The following is a 21,449-nucleotide window of genomic DNA, read 5'->3' as shown; positions in this document are numbered from 1 at the left end:
TGCAGCTCGGAGCAAACCACCCGGCGCTCGAAGCATATCAAGACGCGGGAGAACTACGTGCGGGAGTTGTGCCATGACGGGATTATCTAGCTGGAGTATTGCCCTATGGAAGATATGGTAGCGGATATTCTGACGAAGCCCCTTGGTACGATCAAGCAGAGGAAGTTTTCGGAGATGATGGGGTTGTCGGCAAGTGGTGGCAACAAAGGTTGAGGAGGAGTATTGGAGAGACAACTTTCGTGCCATCCCTATCAAGTGTACGATTTGCGTGCACACCCCCACACGCGCATCAGCGGTGGCAACTAGTAATCCTACATTATAGAGATCTGCGGAGGCGGCCATTGTAAGCCAATCGTGCAGAAAGAACTGTCAAAGTGTGAGCCAAATGAACAGGCTGATCGTTCGTAAGAAGGCGTCGATTGAACGGTATTGCAATCCGAACTAAATAAATAAAAATTATTTATTTTTAATATCGAGAAATTGACAGTATATGTAAGTTTAGTAAAAAGATAGAATTTAATTAATTCTGCTTTCAAAAGCTCAAGCTTATGACGAAACTTTTGTTGCTGCACTTCTCGAAAAAACTTTCATTGCTGCTTCTTGCTTCAGTTCTGCCGATATGTTTAGCTTAACACTTTGCAATAAATTTCAGATTTCATCGATTGCTCCGCTATTTTTTTCAAAATTTTGAAAAAAAAAATTCTACCATAATTAGAAAATGTAAACAAAACAACTTGAACCACTACGAAGTCACGCACAAAGTTTGAACATCTAGCTTTGCAGCAAGTGTTGGCAGCTGATGTAAACAAAATGAACAGCGTTGCCGAATCGACATATGTAACTTCCGCTTATCTCTATGTAGAGGATTTCTAGTGGCAACCCCACAGCAGCAAGGCGTAACGCAAGAGGCGCCATTTTATCAAACGCAAAAGTGCTCTCGCTGTGTGAACATCGTTTCGTTTCAATAGGCTCCTAAAGTCCTATCGGGATTCTTGTTTTAAACCACAATATATAGTTCAAGAGTACATATTTACTCAATTTTTGACGTTTTTATTAACCGTAGTTGAAAATATATAATTTTTATTTTTTTAGCCTTTTGTCTCGTCCCTAGCTTATAACACATACTTTGAGTGTTTTTTTTTCACCGTGTATGTCAGATAGGAACATTTTTGAAATCCCAGTTCGAAAAATGTCGAGCTCAGTCACACAAGGTTGACCTCAAATGTCAAAGTAGAACTATTTACCATTTTACTTATTTCAAATTTTCTCATTATTCCTTTGTTTTTCAAGTTCGAGTAAAGTACAATTCCGATTAGAATACCATGCTTGATCGTATTATTCAATATAAGCGAGATTTCGTCTTTTATTTTAGGACCCTATAGAGCTTGCTGACGTTTATTTACCTCTCTCTTTCAAGCTTGCAGGCGGGATAGGATTTGTTTTCATCGGGAAACATTTCCTGATGACAACAAATCCTATTCCGCCTGCATGTTTAAAAGAGAAGGTGAATAAACGTCAGCAAGCTCTATATATTTTTATTTCATTTACTAAATTAAATACTGCGTTTTAATTCCACTGGAACATTCGTCCAAATAGGACCGTATGACGGCAGTGTTGACGAGGCGATGGCCGCTGGTAATAGCGGGTAACTTCATTGCCTGGGCGGTGGAGTGGTGAAGAATACGTTTCACCAATGAGTTTTGCCTTTGATTTGTACCAAGAATGAACGACAAAAGCGAACATACAAAAAGAGCTACTCATCCTATAGGACTATCTATAGACCTCACACTAAGATTCAGATGTTCCAGCTAGTAATCCTACATTATAGAGATCTGCGGAGGCGGCCATTGTAAGCCAATCGTGCAGAAAGAACTGTCAAAGTGTGAGCCAAATGAACAGGCTGATCGTTCGTAAGAAGGCGTCGATTGAACGGTATTGCAATCCGAACTAAATAAATAAAAATTATTTATTTTTAATATCGAGAAATTGACGGTATATGCACAGAGAACAGACATCCAGGCTAGAACAAATTTCATTCGGAAATTTGTGCAAGGATTTGAATCTTTACTTGAGTAAGGTTGCAAACCAATACACGATGACAACACTAACGCCACCAAACACCATATTGCCACAGTCAGTGGTGAATTGAAACATTTCAAGTGGTGAATTTAATTAGTATAGGAAATTAACCGATTGCAGCGCCACGCTATTGCCACTTATGTTGCCGATTTCAAATGGCCGTTAAATTTCTTACACAGTTTCGGAACTGGACTTGGATGTCTGTTCTCTGTGGTATATGTAAGTTTAGTAAAAAGATAGAATTTAATTAATTCTGCTTTCAAAAGCTCAAGCTTATGACGAAACTTTTGTTGCTGCACTTCTCGAAAAAACTTTCATTGCTGCTTCTTGCTTCAGTTCTGCCGATATGTTTAGCTTAACACTTTGCAATAAATTTCAGATTTCATCGATTGCTCCGCTATTTTTTTCAAAATTTTGAAAAAAAAAAATTCTACCATAATTGGCTTCTTTAGCGGTGTTGAGATAATTCCATATTCTGAATCTACATGCGAAACTGAGCCGAAATCCAAATTTTCATGAATTTTGGTGTCCGGGAACCTATTTAAAAATCAATTTGAAGTTTGTATGGGAGCGATTTGTCAAATCACCCCTCGTCGCATTTTGTACTGGGTGGAGCTGTCAAACAGTTACCCAGCTGTCAAAAGGTGATTTCAAAAAATCTCTTTGAAATTGATTTTAGGTACCAACATAAAGTTCTAAAAATCTGAAAAAAATCATAGTGGCTCAGAAAAAGGTGCTCTTTCGTATAAAATCAAAAAATCGATACATTTTTCTTAATTTAAAAACCCAATTAGAAAATGTAAACAAAACAACTTGAACCACTACGAAGTCACGCACAAAGTTTGAACATCTAGCTTTGCAGCAAGTGTTGGCAGCTGATGTAAACAAAATGAACAGCGTTGCCGAATCGACATATGTAACTTCCGCTTATCTCTATGTAGAGGATTTCTAGTTCCAGCTCAGTAATTTTTTCACTGAATTCAGTATTTTTTTCATCTTTTTACTGAGTTTTCAACAGCAGATTTATCTCGGTACACTCAGTAATCGTATTTACCGTTCACCAGTAACGATATTTACCGTGCATCAGTAACTTTTGACAGTTTCTAAGCTGAGCTCGGTAACTAATTTACAGAATATCCGCAAAATAAACAACCGAGCGTACCGAGTTAAATCTGCTGTTGAGAACTCAGTAAAAAGATGGGAAAAATACCGAGCTGATCTTAGTGTGCTGGATTCAGTTCAGTTGATTGACTTTCGCCGACGTGACAGCTGGAACAAACAAATTCAAATTTGTTGTCCGATGCCATGATTAAAAATGAGTGAACACTACCGCCACCTCTATAACAGTTTGTTCGCGTTGGTTTTCTACCTTGATCCCAAACTTCCGTGTGTTCAGGAAGAGTTTCGCGTCTGCGCTGATTTGACAGATGGGTTTGCTCGCTTTGCTGGTTGACCGTTAAATTGAGGGGGGACAGTTTTGAAACACCACTGTCACGTCGGTTCATCGGTGAGACTATAGCACGGACGCACCAAAAGCAGCAGCAGCAGCAGTAGCAGTGTTATTTTCAGTACACAACAGTCCGTAACAGAGAGGTTTTGAAGAGTTTTCCTTTCTGCGGTCGGCGTTGTTGTTGGATCGGAAAAGCAAACTGGGAGTTGAAGGGACAGTTTTGCTCTTGCTTGAATAGAAGCAGTCTGGCGGAAAGACAGACTTGCAGGAAATTAAAGCAAACTGGCAAGCAGAAAGAGCGGGTTCTGCTCTTGTTCAAAAGTTTGAAAACAAGCTGTCTGGTGGAAGGACATACTTGCTGGCGCGTGGTAGAGTGACTGGAAGGGAGAGTGGCGTCATGTTCCAATTTTGACAGGTCTCCTGCTCGTTTGGAACGGGAATTTGTATGGATTTGACAGATGATCGCTGTTCCAATTTTGACATTGACGCTACTTCTACTTGCAGTCACTCTAGCGCGTGGTAAGGACAGTTTTACCACAGACAAACATACGTATCACTTGGAACAAATTGCGATTAAAATCACCGTTACAAAAGTATAATCGCCCAATGTTAATTACGCGGTGTTCCGCAAACACACTGAGTAGATGGCGACAGTGAGCAAACGTCAAATAGGAGCAAAAACGATGCGAGCGCCATGAGCGAATGTTTTGCGAACTACAGAATATTTGAATATTCCGTTAAAAAGGGAAACGATGGGAAGTGTGTAGAGTGAGACGTCTGTTTGTTTGTGGTTTTATTCTTGTTTAAATAGAACCAGTCTGGCGGAAGGAAAAATATGCGCCTACTGATTGGCCGACTAAGTGGATTACAAGAATGAACGACAAAAGCAAACATACAAAAAGAACTACGCATCGATACGAATGGATGCAACAAAATCAGCTGCTGTAGTGGCATTTATAGTACACAGCAGTCCGAAACAGAGAGGTTTTGAAGAGTTTTCCTCTGCACGCAAAAAAAATCCGTTCCGATATACGTGAACTCTCAGTCACGGCAACGGGAACAAACGGGAACTATGCATAGCAACGATAACAACAATAAGACATGTACACCGTGAACTAGATATCACGGTTTCTAGGACGCCCATATTGACAGCTGGAACTAGTTCCAGTTCACGGTGTATATTTGCTTGTTCTCATATTTGCGTTTGTTTGTTCACGTTTATCAGAACGGTTTTCTGAGCGTGTGTGTGGCTCACAAGGATCATAAGGCGGTTCGCTAAGAATTTGGGGAGTTCTTAGGCCTGAGTGTTCAACAATGGACATTGGTGGAGGTGGACTCAGAAACTGCGTTACATCTGCCTACGGGCAGGACGACAGATGCAACTGGCACAATCGGAAAAGCAGTGAGACGCATGGCGTTCGCGGTTGCCAAGATCACACTGAAGACCGACATACGCTCAAGCAACATGTCCTGCTTCGAGGGCCTGTGTCGAAGTGTCAATACGAACTCAAAGGGTGATGTCTACAGATTCATGATGGTCATACGAGGTGTGATAGGTCCTATAGAGAACTCTCTAAAAATGCTAGAGAGAATAATCGGGGATGAAATTCCGGACCTGGTCCATTGCAGAAACTCCCGAGATGTCCAGCTATACAATATAGAGATGTTAGAAAAAGGGAATCTTCCCAGAGGTTTGAAAGAGGAGAGTCTGCTGGTCCTATCGCCAAGGAAATCACCCGGTGTATATGTCACCAATTTGCTTGCTCGACTCGGCAGTGTCATCAACGCCGGGATAAATCGAAGGTGGTCTGTCGAACAATCGGCCTTTGGAAAGGGAAATCGATCGAAGACATTTACCGACCATTTGCATGACTTGCCAGTTTCATATGGCTGTCATCCACTTCTAGGGTAAAAGCATTCGGTTTACAACTGTGCATTAGATTAGATAACTTTCGGGCGCATATGTAATAAAACAGATAATTTTTAAAATATTATTGTAACATTATCCGTGTTTCTATCCCTCCAGTACTGGATCAACGAGTATACGACTTCGATCGGTCTAGGTGTGTTCCACTCGGGTGTGGAAATTTTCGGAACCGAGTTCGCCTACGGAGGGCATCCGTTCCCATTCACCGGTGTGTTCGAAATTTCTCCACGTGACCATGACGAGCTCGGCGAACAGTTTCGATTTCGGTAAGAACCAAAAAACGTTGCCTTAGGGCTAGATCTTTATAAGTTTGAATGATCCTTGATTTTCAACAGACAAAGTATTCAAATCGGTTGTACGGACTTCACCGAAGAGGAAGTCCGCCGGATTGTGGAAGAGCTAGGCAATCAGTTTCGAGGCGATCGTTACCATCTGATGAACAACAATTGTAACCATTTCTCCGGAGCGGTCACTCAGGTTAGTAAAAGCTATAGCTGTTGAAAAATCGCATGGTAGTCAGAAGTAGTAACGTACCTGCCACAATTTTCCTGCAGATTCTCTGCGGACAGGAAATTCCAAGTTGGGTGAATCGACTAGCCCACTTCAGCTCCTGTGTGCCCTTCCTGCAACGTTGTTTACCAAAGTGAGTTTTAAATGTTTTATTCGAGCAAGTTTCCGAGTATTTCAACAAATTTTCTTCCTCCAGAGAATGGTTGACTCCCAATGCCTTACAACAATCGATAACAGCCATACAGGATCGCGACTCGGATTCCAGTCCATTTTGAGAATAGCTCATAGATAGTGTCCGGATTGCGGACGTAGATGCGCCGAGTTTTGCCACTCAAGGAAGGAGCCCCAGCAGCGACAAATAACGAAGACAAAGATTTCAAAACCCTGACTGCTCCAGGATCGAGGCGGTGGATGGACGCGACGGTAATGGGCAGAACTCGTGATGACAGTAAAATACGCACGTGTGGTCTGAAGGATTTTTCTCAAACTCTTCTGTTTTTTCTTTGGAATTCCGCCACGCCATCTTGAAGGTGTTTTTTATGATATTCGTTTTTTAACTCGTCGGTTCCCTCTTATTGTATGTTTTTCAATAAACCAAATCAACCATTGTGGCAAATTGCTGTCCAATCGTGACCGTTAGGTTAGGAACATGTTTTTAAATATTCCCACGAAACAACTGCATCGCTTCTCCATCAAGTCCACGTTTGTTTATATAAAACAGTAATTTAAAATAGCTTATGAAAATCGGTTTCTAAAGGTTATTTTTTATGAAATGATATTACAGCAACTGGATTTCTAAACGAAACATTGAAAAAAGGTGTAAAATACAACTTAAAACTAGATGGTCTTGGAGAAGAAAAGTATTCGTTTCAAATTGAACTTAAAAATAAAAAATAGATTTAAGGCAACGAGAGGTAGTATTTGTGATAATACTGGACATAGAACTAGTGTTAGTATGTTTCCACTAAGGTTAACTCTTAGTGGAATGACAAAACGGTTTTAAAAGAAGAGACGTACTGTTTGAAAAATTAGCGTACTCTTTAGATGTTGTAAGCGACATTTACAGCTTCCACGAAATTTTAGATTTAGATAAACAAATTCAACAATTCGTTCTTCTTTCTTCCACTCAACACAGACGATGTGAACCGTCCTTGTTTAGCTTCGATAAAAAAGCTGTCATTCGATTTGTGATTAGCTACTTTGAGATAAAGCGTAGTACTCCTTCATCGAATTCCTCTTGGCGATATTTGTTATTTTCCGTACTTCTTCTATTTTCTGTTTCCTTGGCGATTAGCTATACGGGTTCCAAACTGATTCTATCTTCTGCTGCTGGTAAGTCGGCTGTGATGCTATTTATCTTCATTCGATCGATCAGCTATCAGCCGATCTTTTTCCGTTGCATACTTTCCGTCACAACAATCTTCATGTTTCAACAGATGACGGTTGCTATCAATTTTGCTGATCCAACTATGCAAAACTATTTTGCCTTGAAACACACTATCACTGCTTATGTGTCCAGACTTATCACATTGTGTAATAATACAATGCCTATTGTAGCAGAAGCATAATGAACAAAGTCTATATTGAAGTGAACGTAAAGAAACCACGGTTGATATCCAAAAAAAAAAGATTTAAACATTGTTTGAACGGCAACTAATAAACTATTGAAATCTAACTGAAACATAGCAAAGGAAACTGAGATGCACTAGAGTAGAAGGAATTAACCAATTCGAAAAAAAGTCTCATTAGTGTTAAATAACAAAAAAGTACTATAAATACCAGGAGAATTTATTTAGGGTGCCCGGCCATCCAACGTTGAAGTTTGATGACACTGACAATGAATGGCGGATAAAACTCAGATGATTGTATAGATACCGACACAACAATATCACCAAACAAAACACACTTACACACAAGTATTTTCGTCGATAGATATGAAGCGAGAGCGGTTACGTTTGTAGGGTCGTTCCGATCGAACGATCCAGATATGTAGGTATGATTAAAGTGTAGTCAAATTGCGTGGATTATTCGGAGGCAAGTTGTTTAGAAATTGAACAAAAAGTAAACTGGTTTTAGATTATATATACATATTTTTTTTTTGTAAATTAAGATTTTTTGTATAGCGTTTCGATTATCCTACTTGCCCGATTTTTGTCGTAACAGTGATATAAGACCTACATTAAATTAAATCATCCAAAAACAACAGTGATCTATAATTTTTGTGACTCGTACTGTATAAAAGAAACTTTTAGTCCTTTCCAGTCACCCTCTGAGTAATAATAAGCATGAACATGCATCCAATAGTATTCAATAAGACTACAAAAACATTATTTAAAGAATATAAACAGATTGACACACCCGAAGGAATGACAACACGTTTTTGTATACAAGTAAAAACTCGCCCTCAAAACGGAGCAAAATAAGAGAACAGAACAAATCAATGCCATTTTTCCTCCAACTTCTGTTTTTACTACTGAACAAAAAGCAGTAAATAAAATATTATTGAACAAGAACTGCGTTTGAATTCAATTTTTACTAATATATCACAAGTTATCCTTGTTAAGGACAAACGTCTTGAAATCCCGGATAAAAACTAACCATAGGGTGTTTGGTGAAAACCATTCCTGCACCATACAGTGTACCAGCTACAATAAAGTGTATTGTGATGAAATGGCTCGCTTAAAGCTTTGTACATTGTAGCTACTATACATTTACATTCGATTTTTATGTAACAATATATTATACTGATTTTCTTACGTTTGAACCATTCACTTTTCCGAAATATTATTTTTGCATTTTTAATTATTTATTCAGTTTTAGATTTTTTCCGTGCTTTATTATGTCGATGCTTGTTACTTTTTTATGCAAAGGAAAGGAAAAAGAAAAAAAGTGATGAAGTTGAAACATCAATTTAAAGTCAATAAAATGTTTAAATCAGTGGTTAACCAGATGCCCTAAGAACTGCAGATCTAAGAGATATGGCGGGCTAGGTATGTAGAGTGCGATGAGAGAAATACGAATGTAGGTCAACCCGGAAAGACGCAGGTCAGATTACCGTAAATCAGTGGATGAATTCAACACTATTCTTTCTGTATTTGCATTTAGGAGAGTTTTCTCCTCTTCTCTCATGTGAACTTGCCTTCGACCACAATGGAATCAAATGCGATTGACAAACTTTATCTTTTGACTATTTATTTTGACGTAGAGCCATCTTTAACATATGGACTGCACTGAACACTGAAATGACTTCTAATATAGATTCGTCTGCGGATTCGCTTTTTAACCTAACTTATGTTTGAATCGAACTTGACAGTTTTCTCAAGAGTTGTTATGTATTTCTAACTTAAGTCAAACTGGAGCCTCAATATTGCAATAACGGTTAAGCACGCTGTAATTGTACTTATGTACCTCGTCACCCACTTCATGCAACTACATTAGTGGTCTAATAACACTTAGCGCGCTCGGCATAGTTCTATCATGCCGCTCAAAGTGTTGCCACAAATAATGTTTAGTTTGCAAAACCCGGTTATCGGCTGGTGGGGCATGGGAGCCTAAGCTTCAGCTGTTAATGCAATCAGAGACTTCTCAGACTTGAACGTGGGCGATCCTATATATGAAGGGTTATCAAAAACGCTCTGGAGAATTCCCAAAGCGCATTCTAATAAATCTAGTAAGCCTAAGATGCCATTAAAAGGAGGAAAATGACTAGATAATATAACAATATATGGTTTATGTAATGTAAAACGATACAACATAACAAAAGAGAACCATTCCAAAACCATTTGATTAAATGTATAACCAGTAGTGAAATTACAATTAAAAACAATTTATTTACGGTACATTTTATTGTTTGAAACCATTCATGTACCATACAATGTACGGTATATTTAAACCCACGTATCAGTATTTTGAACATTTCAATAACAATAAAATGTATGGTTTTGCAAAAAAAAATGGAGAAAAATATTTTTTTATATTGTTACGATACTTAACAACCCGTATAGTATATTGTAAAAATCTTATTTACAATTCACGGTATGGTGTCTTACATTACATTTTATTGTTTTTGTATTTTTATTTTTACAGTGGTGTCTATTGTAAAAATATGGTTCCAAATAGTACTGTTACAATACAACGTTCGGTTTTTCTACTGTATTTTTTATTCGGGATCCCGCTTCAAAAGTGCATCAGAACTTCAAACGCACAAATCTCGAGAAGCAACCTCCAAACTGCAGAGTACATAAGTTCCATTCAAACACCCCTCGAAAGCGTAACGTTAAAGAGTGTAGCAAACAGAGAGAAAGAGTAAGCAAGAGAGGTGGTTAGGTTCAGCGGACGCGGTGTTAGCTAGCTTCGTCAGTTCGATGGTGACTGTACTGAAGGTCGGAGCAATAAATCGATCACTGTCTAAACGTGCAAACGTTTAAAAGTGTTTTAGTTTTGTGGTAATCCGAAGTTGGTTATTAATTTGGGTGAACTCTACACAAACAACAGTGTATTTGATTATTCTGTTCTTGCTCACTTGTAATAAGCTTAAAATAAGAAGATCAGGTGCGCTGTTTTTGTTTACGAAGAGATTTGTGCGCTCGAAATCGCGAGATGGTGCCAAAGTCGGCCATTGTGGCGGCCATTTTGGGATTCTTACAAATCTGTCCTTAAAGGCAACAGAAATGGAGGCAACATACTGAGGATAAATAACTTACAACAACAGTTCAGAAATTGTTAGTCTAACAATTTAAAACGCTTCGACATCCATGTGCATAACAGAAACATGTGCTCGATGAACAAATTGAGATTTGAATTATGAAAAGGAATTCACGTACCACGTAAAGCGTCGGTGCTTCTCCGGAACCACCGGAACTAGAGGCTTCGTTATAACGTTGCACAAGCAACATATTTTGCTTCCATCGATGAGAGAGTAATGCATTGTTAGTGGCGGCTGGCCCACGAAATCAGGCTACCACTGTAGAAGAAGGCAGATCTGATGTGTACCTTCGCCTGGCAGGGTCACCCGCCCAATCGGCGTCGGAGTATCCGATCGATCACGTTGCAATGTCACCCAAACGCAAATAGAATTCCTTTGTACCTTTCAAATATCTTAACACGCGTTTGGCAGCAGTTCAATCTGCTTCTATTGGAGCCAAAAAACTCCTTCCGAGAATCATCGTCAACACAGCAATATCCGGCCGAACAATAACGGCGAAATACAGTAACCCGCCGAGAACGTGCTTCTGGAGCCGTCCTACTGATTGTTCGCGCCCAAACCGCTCCGGCAGCCACGTGGTCAACAACTTCTTCAACCGATCACAGCAATCCCTATTATTGTTTCGAGGACGCCGAACCACACACCACCGCATCAACGTCATCACCATGGCAGCAGCTTCGGGAAGGTTCCAAACTGCTGTCATGGCCTATAAAACCACCAATTTCCTAGCGTAGCCATACAGTCCATTCCGACCTGGCAAAGGGTCAAGATAGTAATAAACGTTATAGTAGTGAAAACCCATCATCTTTCTCCTACGAAAGACCAACCCCTTCCCGTCATCTTTCCGAGGAAAGACCTACCCCTGACCATTTCCCTTGGGGCAACCAGGCGGCCCAACATTTGGTCCTTCGAACCGGATACCATCCCGTGGAGCGACCGGCCTTCAGTCCCCGGTCCCATCAATGCGAGCCACCCAAGTCAACCTGCTCGTGAAAGAAGTTTGTTCCCAGAATGGCAGCCTTCGAAAAGCTGATCTGCCAACGAAGCCGCATCGAGGATGAAGTCAAGCTGCTCCAGAACCGAATCCGTGGAAGCCATCACCATCCGAGTTTAGAACGTGTGAAGAAATTCGAAGCTGATCTCCAGCACCATTACCAGGAGTATCGGACAGTGTACACCAAGCTTCTCTCTACACTCCCAGCCTACAGATACGACGAGCTCGACGAAGATTCCCTGCGATTCGATGCCCTCCATACCGATGCCTGCGTACTGGTGGAAACGTTGCTGCTTTCCTACCCGTCCACCGGTAACAGAACCACCCAACCGCCATCGCCAAGATCCAACCGTGCGCCACGCTGGCGTACCCCGCGGTTTCGGAGTAGGTCGCCGAGCCGAACGTCAGAACAGACCGTTCCGAATCCAGACGTGGTGGAGAAGCCAAGCACGTCATCGCCGGTAAAGCTACTACCATTTACATTCCCACCCGAAGAGATGAAGACGAGTCTAATTCTCACCAAACCACGCCGTCGTGAAGCACAGGTGACAACCGTTGCCCAACAAGAAATTCCGATTCCTACGTGTGAGCAGCATCCTCCGTATCCAACCGAGATGAGCCAGAAAGATCCCCGTCTCGGCAATGAGTCATTCGCAAGTGCCAAAAGCGAGATTGACGTCTCGCCATGTGAACCATCCCAGGCCTCCCCTGATGAAGAACGAAAACAATCGAATACCACCGCCAAGAGAAGACGTAAGAGACGTCCCGATGGCAGACCTATTTCCATCCACTCCAAACGAGAAGAAGATGAATCCGTTATGCACCAACCCGATCCAAGCCGTGGAGCCTCCATGTGACGAAACTTCCACCAAGAAGATTAACGTCACTCCGAATCCCAAGCGATCTTTGCTGATCCGAGATATCCCTCCAATAAAACAACCGATCCCGAAGACCGCCGGTACCAGTTGGTCAACAGAGCCAGCCCAAGCGTCTACCAGTGCCCACCCAGTATCCAAGCCATGTCAAATACCCGCCGGTGCCAGTTCGGTAGTTGACCCTCCCGAGAAGCTCTGGATCATTGCGGACCCCCAGTTCGAGCAACCACCGATATGCGTCTACGAACATTTCCATCCCGACCTAAAGCCGAAGAAACCACCAGACGGTCAACCCAAGCATCATCAACCCAGTGAAGTTATCCCGGAGTGCGTGTCCCGAACGCACCCATTCAGGAACCCGGAGGAGAACGCTCAGTACAACCCCCATCTTCCAACTGGACCTGTTTGTCGACCGATGCCAGCCACGATGTCCCATGTATATCAAGAAACACCAAAGCTAGCCACGCCACCAGAAGATACCGTCATCAGGATGCCAGTAAATACTTCGACAGGAGTACCTTCCAGCCCCGGGGCAGTATGTTCGCGCCCAAACCGCTCCGGCAGCCACGTGGTCAACAACTTCTTCAACCGATCACAGCAATCCCTATTATTGTGTCGAGGACGCCGAAGCACACACCACCGCATCAACGTCATCACCATGGCAGCAGCTTCGGGAAGGTTCCAAACTGCTGTCATGGCCTATAAAACCACCAATTTCCTAGCGTAGCCATACAGTCCATTCCGACCTGGCAAAGGGTCAAGATAGTAATAAACGTTATAGTAGTGAAAACCCATCATCTTTCTCCTACGAAAGACCAACTCCTTCCCGTCATTTTTCCTAGGAAAGACCTACCCCTGACCATTTCCCTTGGGCAACCAGGCGGCCCAACACTGATACCGTTGGTAGAACCGCGCGAGACACTCAGCCATGATGGATTTCGATTTGACGTTTGTCGAACACGCACACTACCCGAATAAAAAATACAGTAGAAAAACCGAATGTTATATTGTAACAGTACTATTTAGAACCATATTTTTACAATAGACACCACTGTAAAAATAAAAATACAAAAACAATAAGAAGTAATGTTGGATACCATACCGTGAATTGTAAATAAGATTTTTACAATATATTATACAGGTTGTTAAGTATCGTAACAATATAAAAAAATATTTTTCTCCATATATATTTTTTTGCAAAACCATACATTTTATTGTTAATGAATTGTTCAAAATACTGATACGTGGGTTTAAATATACCGTACATTGTATGGTACATGAATGGTTTCAAACAATAAAATGTACCGTAAATAAATTGTTTTTAATTGTAATTTCACTACTGGTTATACATTTAATCAAATGGGTTTGGAATGGTTCTCTTTTGTTATGTTGAATTGTTTTACATTACATAAACCATATATTGTTATATTATCTTGCCATTTTCCTCCTGTTAATGGCATCTTAGGCTTATTAGATTTATTAGAATGCGCTTTGGGAATTCCCAGAGCGTTTTGGATAACCCTTCATATATAGGATCGCCCACGTCTAAGTCTGAGTAGTCTCTGATTGCATTAACAGTTGAAGCTTAGGCTCCCATTCCCCACCAGCCAGATAACCGGGTTTCGCAAACTAAGCATTATTTGTGGCAACACTTTGAGCGGCATGATGGAACTATGCCGAGCGCGCTAAGTGTTATTAGACCACTAATGTAGTTGCATGAAGTGGGTGACGAGGTACATAAGTATCATTACAGCGTGCTTAACCGTTATTGCAATATTGAGGCACCAGTTTGACTAAAGTTTGAAATACATAACAACTCATGAGACAACTGTCAAGTTCGATTCAAATATAAGTTAGGTTAAAAAGCGAACCCGCAGATGAACCTATATTAAAAGTCATTTCAGTGTTCAGTCCAGTCCATATGTTAAAGATGGCTCTGAGAAGACTTTCGGTAGCGCAGAGAAAATAAACAACGCGTGTGCTTGCGGTTGAATACAAAAACAGAATGAATTTTATTTCTCTTTCGTTACATCTGTCAGAGTGATCAAGGTGTCTTATATAAAAGGTAGTGTTACATACACGCTAATTCAATAATAATCAGTTGCGCTCAACACCCCTCCTCAAGCTTTTAATTATTGAACACCCAAAGTACAACAATGTTTCTTGAAAGAAGCTAACGGTAATCCCTTGGTCATAAGATCTGCAGGTTGATCCCCACTAGCTCTGTATTTAACACATATCTTTCCATTTGCAACACATTCCTTTATGAATTGCAGTTTCACATCGGAGTGCTTCAGCTTCCGAGATGGCGCCTCCGATTCGGCGATTGCTATTGCCGACTGGTTGTCCTCAAATATGACGACGGGTCGCTGGTCACGAACTCCCAACTCCTGAAAAAGCTTGACAATCCAGAGAGCCTCGCAGATGCAATCGGACAATGCACTGCATTCCGATTCGGTTGACGAGAGAGCGATCGTACGTTGTTTCCTGGTACTCCATGATGTAGTCGCACCGTACACCTGGAACACGTATCCAGAAACGGAGTGTCTATCGCCTTGGTCTGTCGCCCAGTTCGCGTCTGCGAAGCCGACTATCTGCTCCGTTTGTTCCTGTCGTCGATACATTAATCCGAGCTGAGTTGTTCCCCTTACGTATCGTAGAATCCTCTTCAAGTGTGACCAATGTTCTTGAGATGGGTTGCATTGGAACTGACTGAAGTAGGAAACGGCTGAACTTAAATCAGGACGCGATGTGACCATGAGATAAGTCAAGCACCCAATCAGTTCGCGATATGGTTTGCCGAGCTTCTGATCTTCCTCCGGTCTCTGCAACTGAAGGTTCGCACACATAGGAGTACTCGCAGGCTTACACGAGTCCATACCGAACCGGCGCAGTACTGCCTCAGCGTAGCCCGGCTGACTAAGCTTCATAGTCCCTTCGCTGATGTTTCGTTCGATCGTGATTCCCAGGAACATCTTCGCTTCACCCATGTCCACCATCCGGAACTCACGTTGCAGCATTCGCTTCACCACTTCCACTTGTGACAGATCCTTGCAGATGATGAGGACGTCATCGACGTACAAAAGCAAGTACACCGGACCAGACTTGCTTTGACGCACATACAGGCAGCTGTCCTCCTTGCAACGTTGAAATCCAATTCTGGCCACAAACTCGTTGAACCTGTCGTTCCAGGCCTTCGAGGCCTGCTTCAGTCCGTAAATCGATTTGCTTAGCTTACAGACCTTATCCCCCTCCTCAAATCCTTTCGGCTGCCGCATGAAGATATCTTCGGTTAGCTTACCGTGCAGGAACGCGGCCTTCACGTCCATTTGATGGACCACGAGATTGTGTTGGTTTGCCAAAGCGAGCATCATACGCACAGTAGACATCCTGATGACGGGGGAGTAGGTTTCACCGTAGTCATACCCGTAGCGTTGAGTAAAACCCCTTGCAACTAGCCTGGCTTTCCTCCTTTCGACGGATCCGTCTGGATTCATCTTGAGTCGAAAAACCCACTTACAATCGACAGTCTTCCGACCCGGCGGTAGGTCCACCAGTTGCCACGTTTCATTTTCGGCTAACGACTTCAGTTCATCTTCTATCGCTTCCTTCCAGTCAGGCCAGTCAGGTTGCATCTTCAGCTCGTCGATGGTCTCTGGTAGGTTCTCCACGTAGTTTTCTGCGTTGAGGGCATAAGCGACGCACGAATAGTCATCCAGCTTGACCGGCGCACTCCGGATACGCTGACTCCGACGAATCTCGAGAGGATCTGGTTCGTTCCCTTGCGGATCCATGTCGTCCAGGCAGTCATTGAACTCGTCCTCCTCGTGAACATCAACAACTTCCGGCTGAACTACATCACCAGCATCCTGTACAGCTCCATTCATCGGTACATCTCTAACGACCGGCATATCACCAGCATCCGGCACATCCTGAGGCGGTGGAGAGCAGGGACCGACCAAATCAACACTGTCACAGCTCGGCTTCGAATGGCAAATCGCTTCCCGATTGCGTGGGAGTTCCTCCACGACAACATCTCTGGCGATGAAGACCTTCCTTGTATCCCACAACCGGTACCCGTTGGCACCGTATCCAACGAAGTAACAATTTTTGCTCCTGGACTCCAACTTGTTCCGTTTCTCCTTCGGTACGAAGCTGTAGGCCTTGGATCCGAAAATGCGGAACTTCGAAACGTCCGGCTTGTGGCCATACCACATTTCGTAGGGCGTTCTGTTGGTCGTCAGTGCCGCTGTAGGACTCCGGTTGATAATGTAAACCGCCGTCAGCACGGCCTCGCACCACAGCGTCTTCGACATCCCGGCGTCCTCGATCATCGCCGTAGCCTTGTCCATTATCGTGCGATTGAGCCGCTCACTCACACCGTTCTGCTGCGGCGTATACGGAACGGTGTACTCCAGTTGTATCCCCTTTCTCCGACAGAAGCTCCGAAATTTCTCTCCGACATACTCTCCTCCGTTGTCGCAACGTAGGCGAGAGATACGACTGTCGAAGTGCGACTCAGCCATCGCAGCATAAGTTTCGAACGCTTCAAGTACCTCGTCCTTGGTACTCAGCATATACACAGCAGTAAAATGGGTACAATCGTCCGTAAAGGAAACAAAATATCGCTTACCGTTATACGCCGCCGGTGTCATGGCTCCACACACGTCGCTGTGAATGACTTCGAGGGGACGGGAACTTCGAGGCAACGGCATCTCCATGAACGGCTTCCTGGTCTGCTTTCCTTTGAGACAGGGCTCGCAGACGGCACGATCCACTATTTCACTTTTCTTCAAGTTCAGGCCATTTACCATTTCACCGCTCACGATCTTCACAAGTCCACTTCTCCCAATGTGGCCGAAGCGCCTGTGCCATAGCTCTTCGTTGCTTATGGCATTTTCAGTCACCAGAGCAGCCGGCTCTTTCACTCGCGACACGTCAACGTTCAGTTCGAAGAGTTTGTCCTTTCGCTTGCCCGTGCAAACAACTTCACCACTTTTTAGGATCTCGACACTGTTCTTCCGAAACACTACCTGCATGCCCAGCAGTCCGACGCGTTGGATCGAAAACAGGTTGTACCGCAAACCCGGTACGTACAAAACATCCTTCACTACAGCGTTTTCTCTTCGGTTTCCGATCTTCGTCGTAATGTTCACTGCACCAGAGTAGTTGCTCTCAAGCGTTTGTCCGGAAGCCACTTTGATCAGCACCGGCTTATCCAGTTTCTTCACGTCACGCAACCAATCGATTGTTCCAATCATATGATCGGACGCGCCCGAGTCGAGAATCCACGAAACGTCACTGTTGGAGGAGTTGTTCCACCGACTGGCCCACGAACACCATCTCTTTCTCACTGACATTTGCTTTTCCTCGAAACACATTTTTCTTCGTGCCCCTTGACACCCCCTCACTACGACCTCGTTCGTCCCCACGGGTCGGGCATTCAGCACGCTTGTGTCCCTCTTTGCCGCAGGCAAAACACTTCGGTTTGTTCTTATTCTTCTTGCCTTTCCCGGCAAACGCGGTCGAGTCGACGTCCGCACTGACGTCATCACTGTTGGCCCGTTTTACGCTCTCGTTGAGCAACCGCGCACGCACGAAATCCAACGTACACTGTTCGTCCGACAAAGTTTCGAGCACCGTAACCAGCTGGCTATACGAACGCGGCATCGACTGAAGTAAATAAAACACAACGAGTCGCTCGTCCAGCTTTATGCCCGCCGAATCCAAATCACGCACAGTTTTGTCGAAGAACAGCAGATGTTCCTCCATCGAAACGGTTTCGTCGAATTTCAACGCGGATAGCTTCTTTAGCAGGAAAAACTGTCCAGAAATGCCTTTTCGCGCGAAAGCATTCTGCAGCGCCACCCAAATGTCGATCGGGCTGCGCTTTTGCTTGACATATTCAAGCTGAGAGTCCGCGATATTTCGGATCAGCACCGATTTACACCGAACATCCTTCTTCCTGCGATCGTCCAAAGCTTTTTCCTTTTCGCGTTTAATCTCGGCACTATCACCAGCGAGCACTTGGTATTCTGCCACTTCTTCCGGCAACTGCTGAATGCACGGCAGGAGACCCAGCTCCTCCAAGTGCACCTCCATCCGGAAGCTCCAGTTGGCGAAATTTGTACCGTCAAACAGGTACACTTTTCGTTCCTCCTCCATGGCGAGAATAAACCGTCCACTCACTCGACCGAGACTATCGAACACGCACGAACACGTTATCCGCGAAGCAAGCACAATTTGCAGGTTAGGGCGTAGACTGGGCCCATCACCTGAGAAGACTTTCGGTAGCGCAGAGAAAATAAACAACGCGTGTGCTTGCGGTTGAATACAAAAACAGAATGAATTTTATTTCTCTTTCGTTACATCTGTCAGAGTGATCAAGGTGTCTTATATAAAAGGTAGTGTTACAACTCTCGCAACGGCAAACTCCAGCTCTCCAGTTCAGTAGCTTTCTCCGGTCGTTCGGATTCATCAGACTTCCCACAGGTTCGCTGTTCGTCGTCCGCCGACGCTCCACTTTTATCGCAACTGTCACTCTACACGCTCATTCGTAACTACTCAATTCGCACCATCTACACACTCAATGTAAACATAGAGAGTGCATGCCAGTACAAACCCTACACCCCCATCTTTCTTTAAAAAATGATATGAACCTGACATCTAAACAATCTCTCTTTATGTAACACTAAAACTACAGAATCCCTTGAATTCAACAAATTTAACCCATGCTCTAAAATGCAATAACAGCTTTATTATCACTCAGCACTCATCATTTACACTATGCAACTCAATACTTGAAAACAACAATCCACAATGCCTCCGCTGGACTTTGGCCTGCCCAGTTGCAACATTCCATAAGCAATCTAACATCAAGGACCTTCCCCACCTGCTATTGGACGAACATGCACATTGTGGAAAGCTCATTGTTATATCACATCCAGGAAGTCTCGAATACCTTACGATCGAGATGAGAATCCAACTCAGCTTCTCTGGGTTAGAAATTGCATGCCCTATCCATTAGAACAGTGTTGCTCAAACTGCGGCCCGCGGCTTAGACGCTAAATCACAGAGAACAGACGTCTATCTTCGCTTTCTGCCTTGTGTAAAACTTTGTAACGGTCGTTTCAGAGTATGTGGTTATGCTCCCGTTGCGCGGCGCTTGCGTCCCATCACTTACATTGTTGTGTTGTCATATTTGTTTCCAGTGCTCGCTGTTTTTGGTCGTTTGGCGCTCGTGTCGCTTTGTGGGCTAGTGTATTTTAACGATGTACACTGCCATCGTGGAGTCAAATCGACTTTATATGTGGGGCAGTCTCCGTTGGTGGCGTTAGAGTACACTTAAATCCTTTACACACGATTTCGACGTATTTTTGTTCGAGCTTAATCGTCTGTTCTCTGTGGCTAAATCTCAATTTAGCCCGAGGTATACTTCAGCCCAAACACCACTGCATTGGACTAACTGGAGATCCAACATCTGTCAAACACGAAAACACATCCGCGAAACCAGAAACAATTATCCATAACTTTTCCTTCCTTATCAAACCCCGTCACACAAATTATCAGAACAATCCACAAAACAAGACTCTGTGTTCAGCAGCTACCATCAACCACCTTGCATCTTAGCATGCCGGCCCACATGCTCCCCAACATCAACGTGATGTGACGTGGCTCAACTATTTTCGAATAACATCCCCTTGGCTTTTCAAACCTTTTCCAATTCTATTTCCAACCTTTTATCAATGAACAACAGTCAATAGCTTTGTCAATAGTTTCACATAATGTTCAATTTTCCATGACAAGGAAATAATTTAGAGAAGCCACTCTATTCGTCAAAGTTCAATAGAATTCTATAAGCCGCACTGCGCCAATGCGTCGAGCAAGTGAATGAATGAATATAAATCATGTATATGAGAGAAACTAGACAAAGTTAGACAAAATTCCTAAATTCATAGGGCAATGTCTGTTTTAACACTCCAAATGTTTTAACTCTTCGATGTGAGTTCCCACACTTAACAAATCCAAACAAAAACATACCTTAAGGATTTCTTTACCTCTCAAAAATTTCAGTGTTCATGCCACAACACATCTTAGCCATCCACAATAAACCCAAACCTTGAAGTCACTATTTTCTCTTCTATCACGTTTTCTGTCTGTGCCTTATACTCATTAGGTTTGATAAGAGCCACGTGTGTCACTCTCCGAACTTATGCTTCATTCGAACTACACACTGCTTTTCATAATATTGCTGACCCCTTCGGTGAACGGTGTAAGATTTATTAATCATAGACGTCAACTCCTGTCAACACTAGATACTTTATTTTTCAGCCAACTTCTCAAGTGCGCAATTCAATGACGCACAAAGTCCAGCCAATTTTCATCATTCCAATCCCAACCATCCGCGTACAGATAGTTAGCCAATCTTCAACAACCAAGTTTCAGCAACCCTTGGTATAATCAACAATCCATTCTTGAATCCAGCATTCGGGTCCGAAAACAAAACATGTCTCGCTTTCCCTTCCACTCCTTGCACAAACCATCAAATATTACACGTTTGCTTGGTGTAATGACAACTGTTGTATCAAATCCATCGAACTACGAAAACCCTGTTCTCCTCTTCCAAGCCAGAATCAATGGATCAATGAAGCAAACTTTTCTAGTGTTCACCGCATGTAAACAAAGCCGCCAGCGTATATGGGCATTAACATTGTGACAGCAGTGGAGTTACGTCAAACACACAAGGCTACAGTGGCGCTTTCTGTTCGCTTCATAGCGGCCGTTTTAGTTATTTTAGTAATCCATTATATACATGTATTACCCATTACAAGTACTTTCAAACCATGGAATAAAATGATTCACTCCCGCACGTCTCTTGTAAAAACTTTCAGGCGATAATACGATTTACT

General features: G+C 43.0%; 1 protein-coding gene across 3 annotated transcripts in view; it reads left to right on the top strand.

The window, feature by feature from the left end:
- Positions 1 to 8,479, top strand: part of LOC109422351 (deubiquitinase DESI2) — a 41,647-nt gene extending 33,168 nt beyond the window's left edge. For all 3 annotated transcript variants that reach the window (XM_029852366.2, XM_029852365.2, XM_029852364.2), the window contains exons 3-6: positions 5,556 to 5,722; positions 5,792 to 5,933; positions 6,011 to 6,099; positions 6,163 to 8,479. In XM_029852366.2, coding sequence (XP_029708226.1) covers positions 5,556 to 5,722; positions 5,792 to 5,933; positions 6,011 to 6,099; positions 6,163 to 6,241 — 477 coding nt within the window. In that variant the 3' untranslated portion in view covers positions 6,242 to 8,479. The remainder of the gene's footprint in view (positions 1 to 5,555; positions 5,723 to 5,791; positions 5,934 to 6,010; positions 6,100 to 6,162) is intronic.
- Positions 8,480 to 21,449: the final 12,970 nt, after the last annotated feature.

Source organism: Aedes albopictus, chromosome 3 (genome assembly GCF_035046485.1).
Source record: "Aedes albopictus strain Foshan chromosome 3, AalbF5, whole genome shotgun sequence".
NCBI classification, from domain to species: domain Eukaryota; kingdom Metazoa; phylum Arthropoda; class Insecta; order Diptera; family Culicidae; genus Aedes; species Aedes albopictus.
Note: the sequence above shows the minus strand (reverse complement) of the source record. Positions and strands in the feature narration are given on the sequence as shown.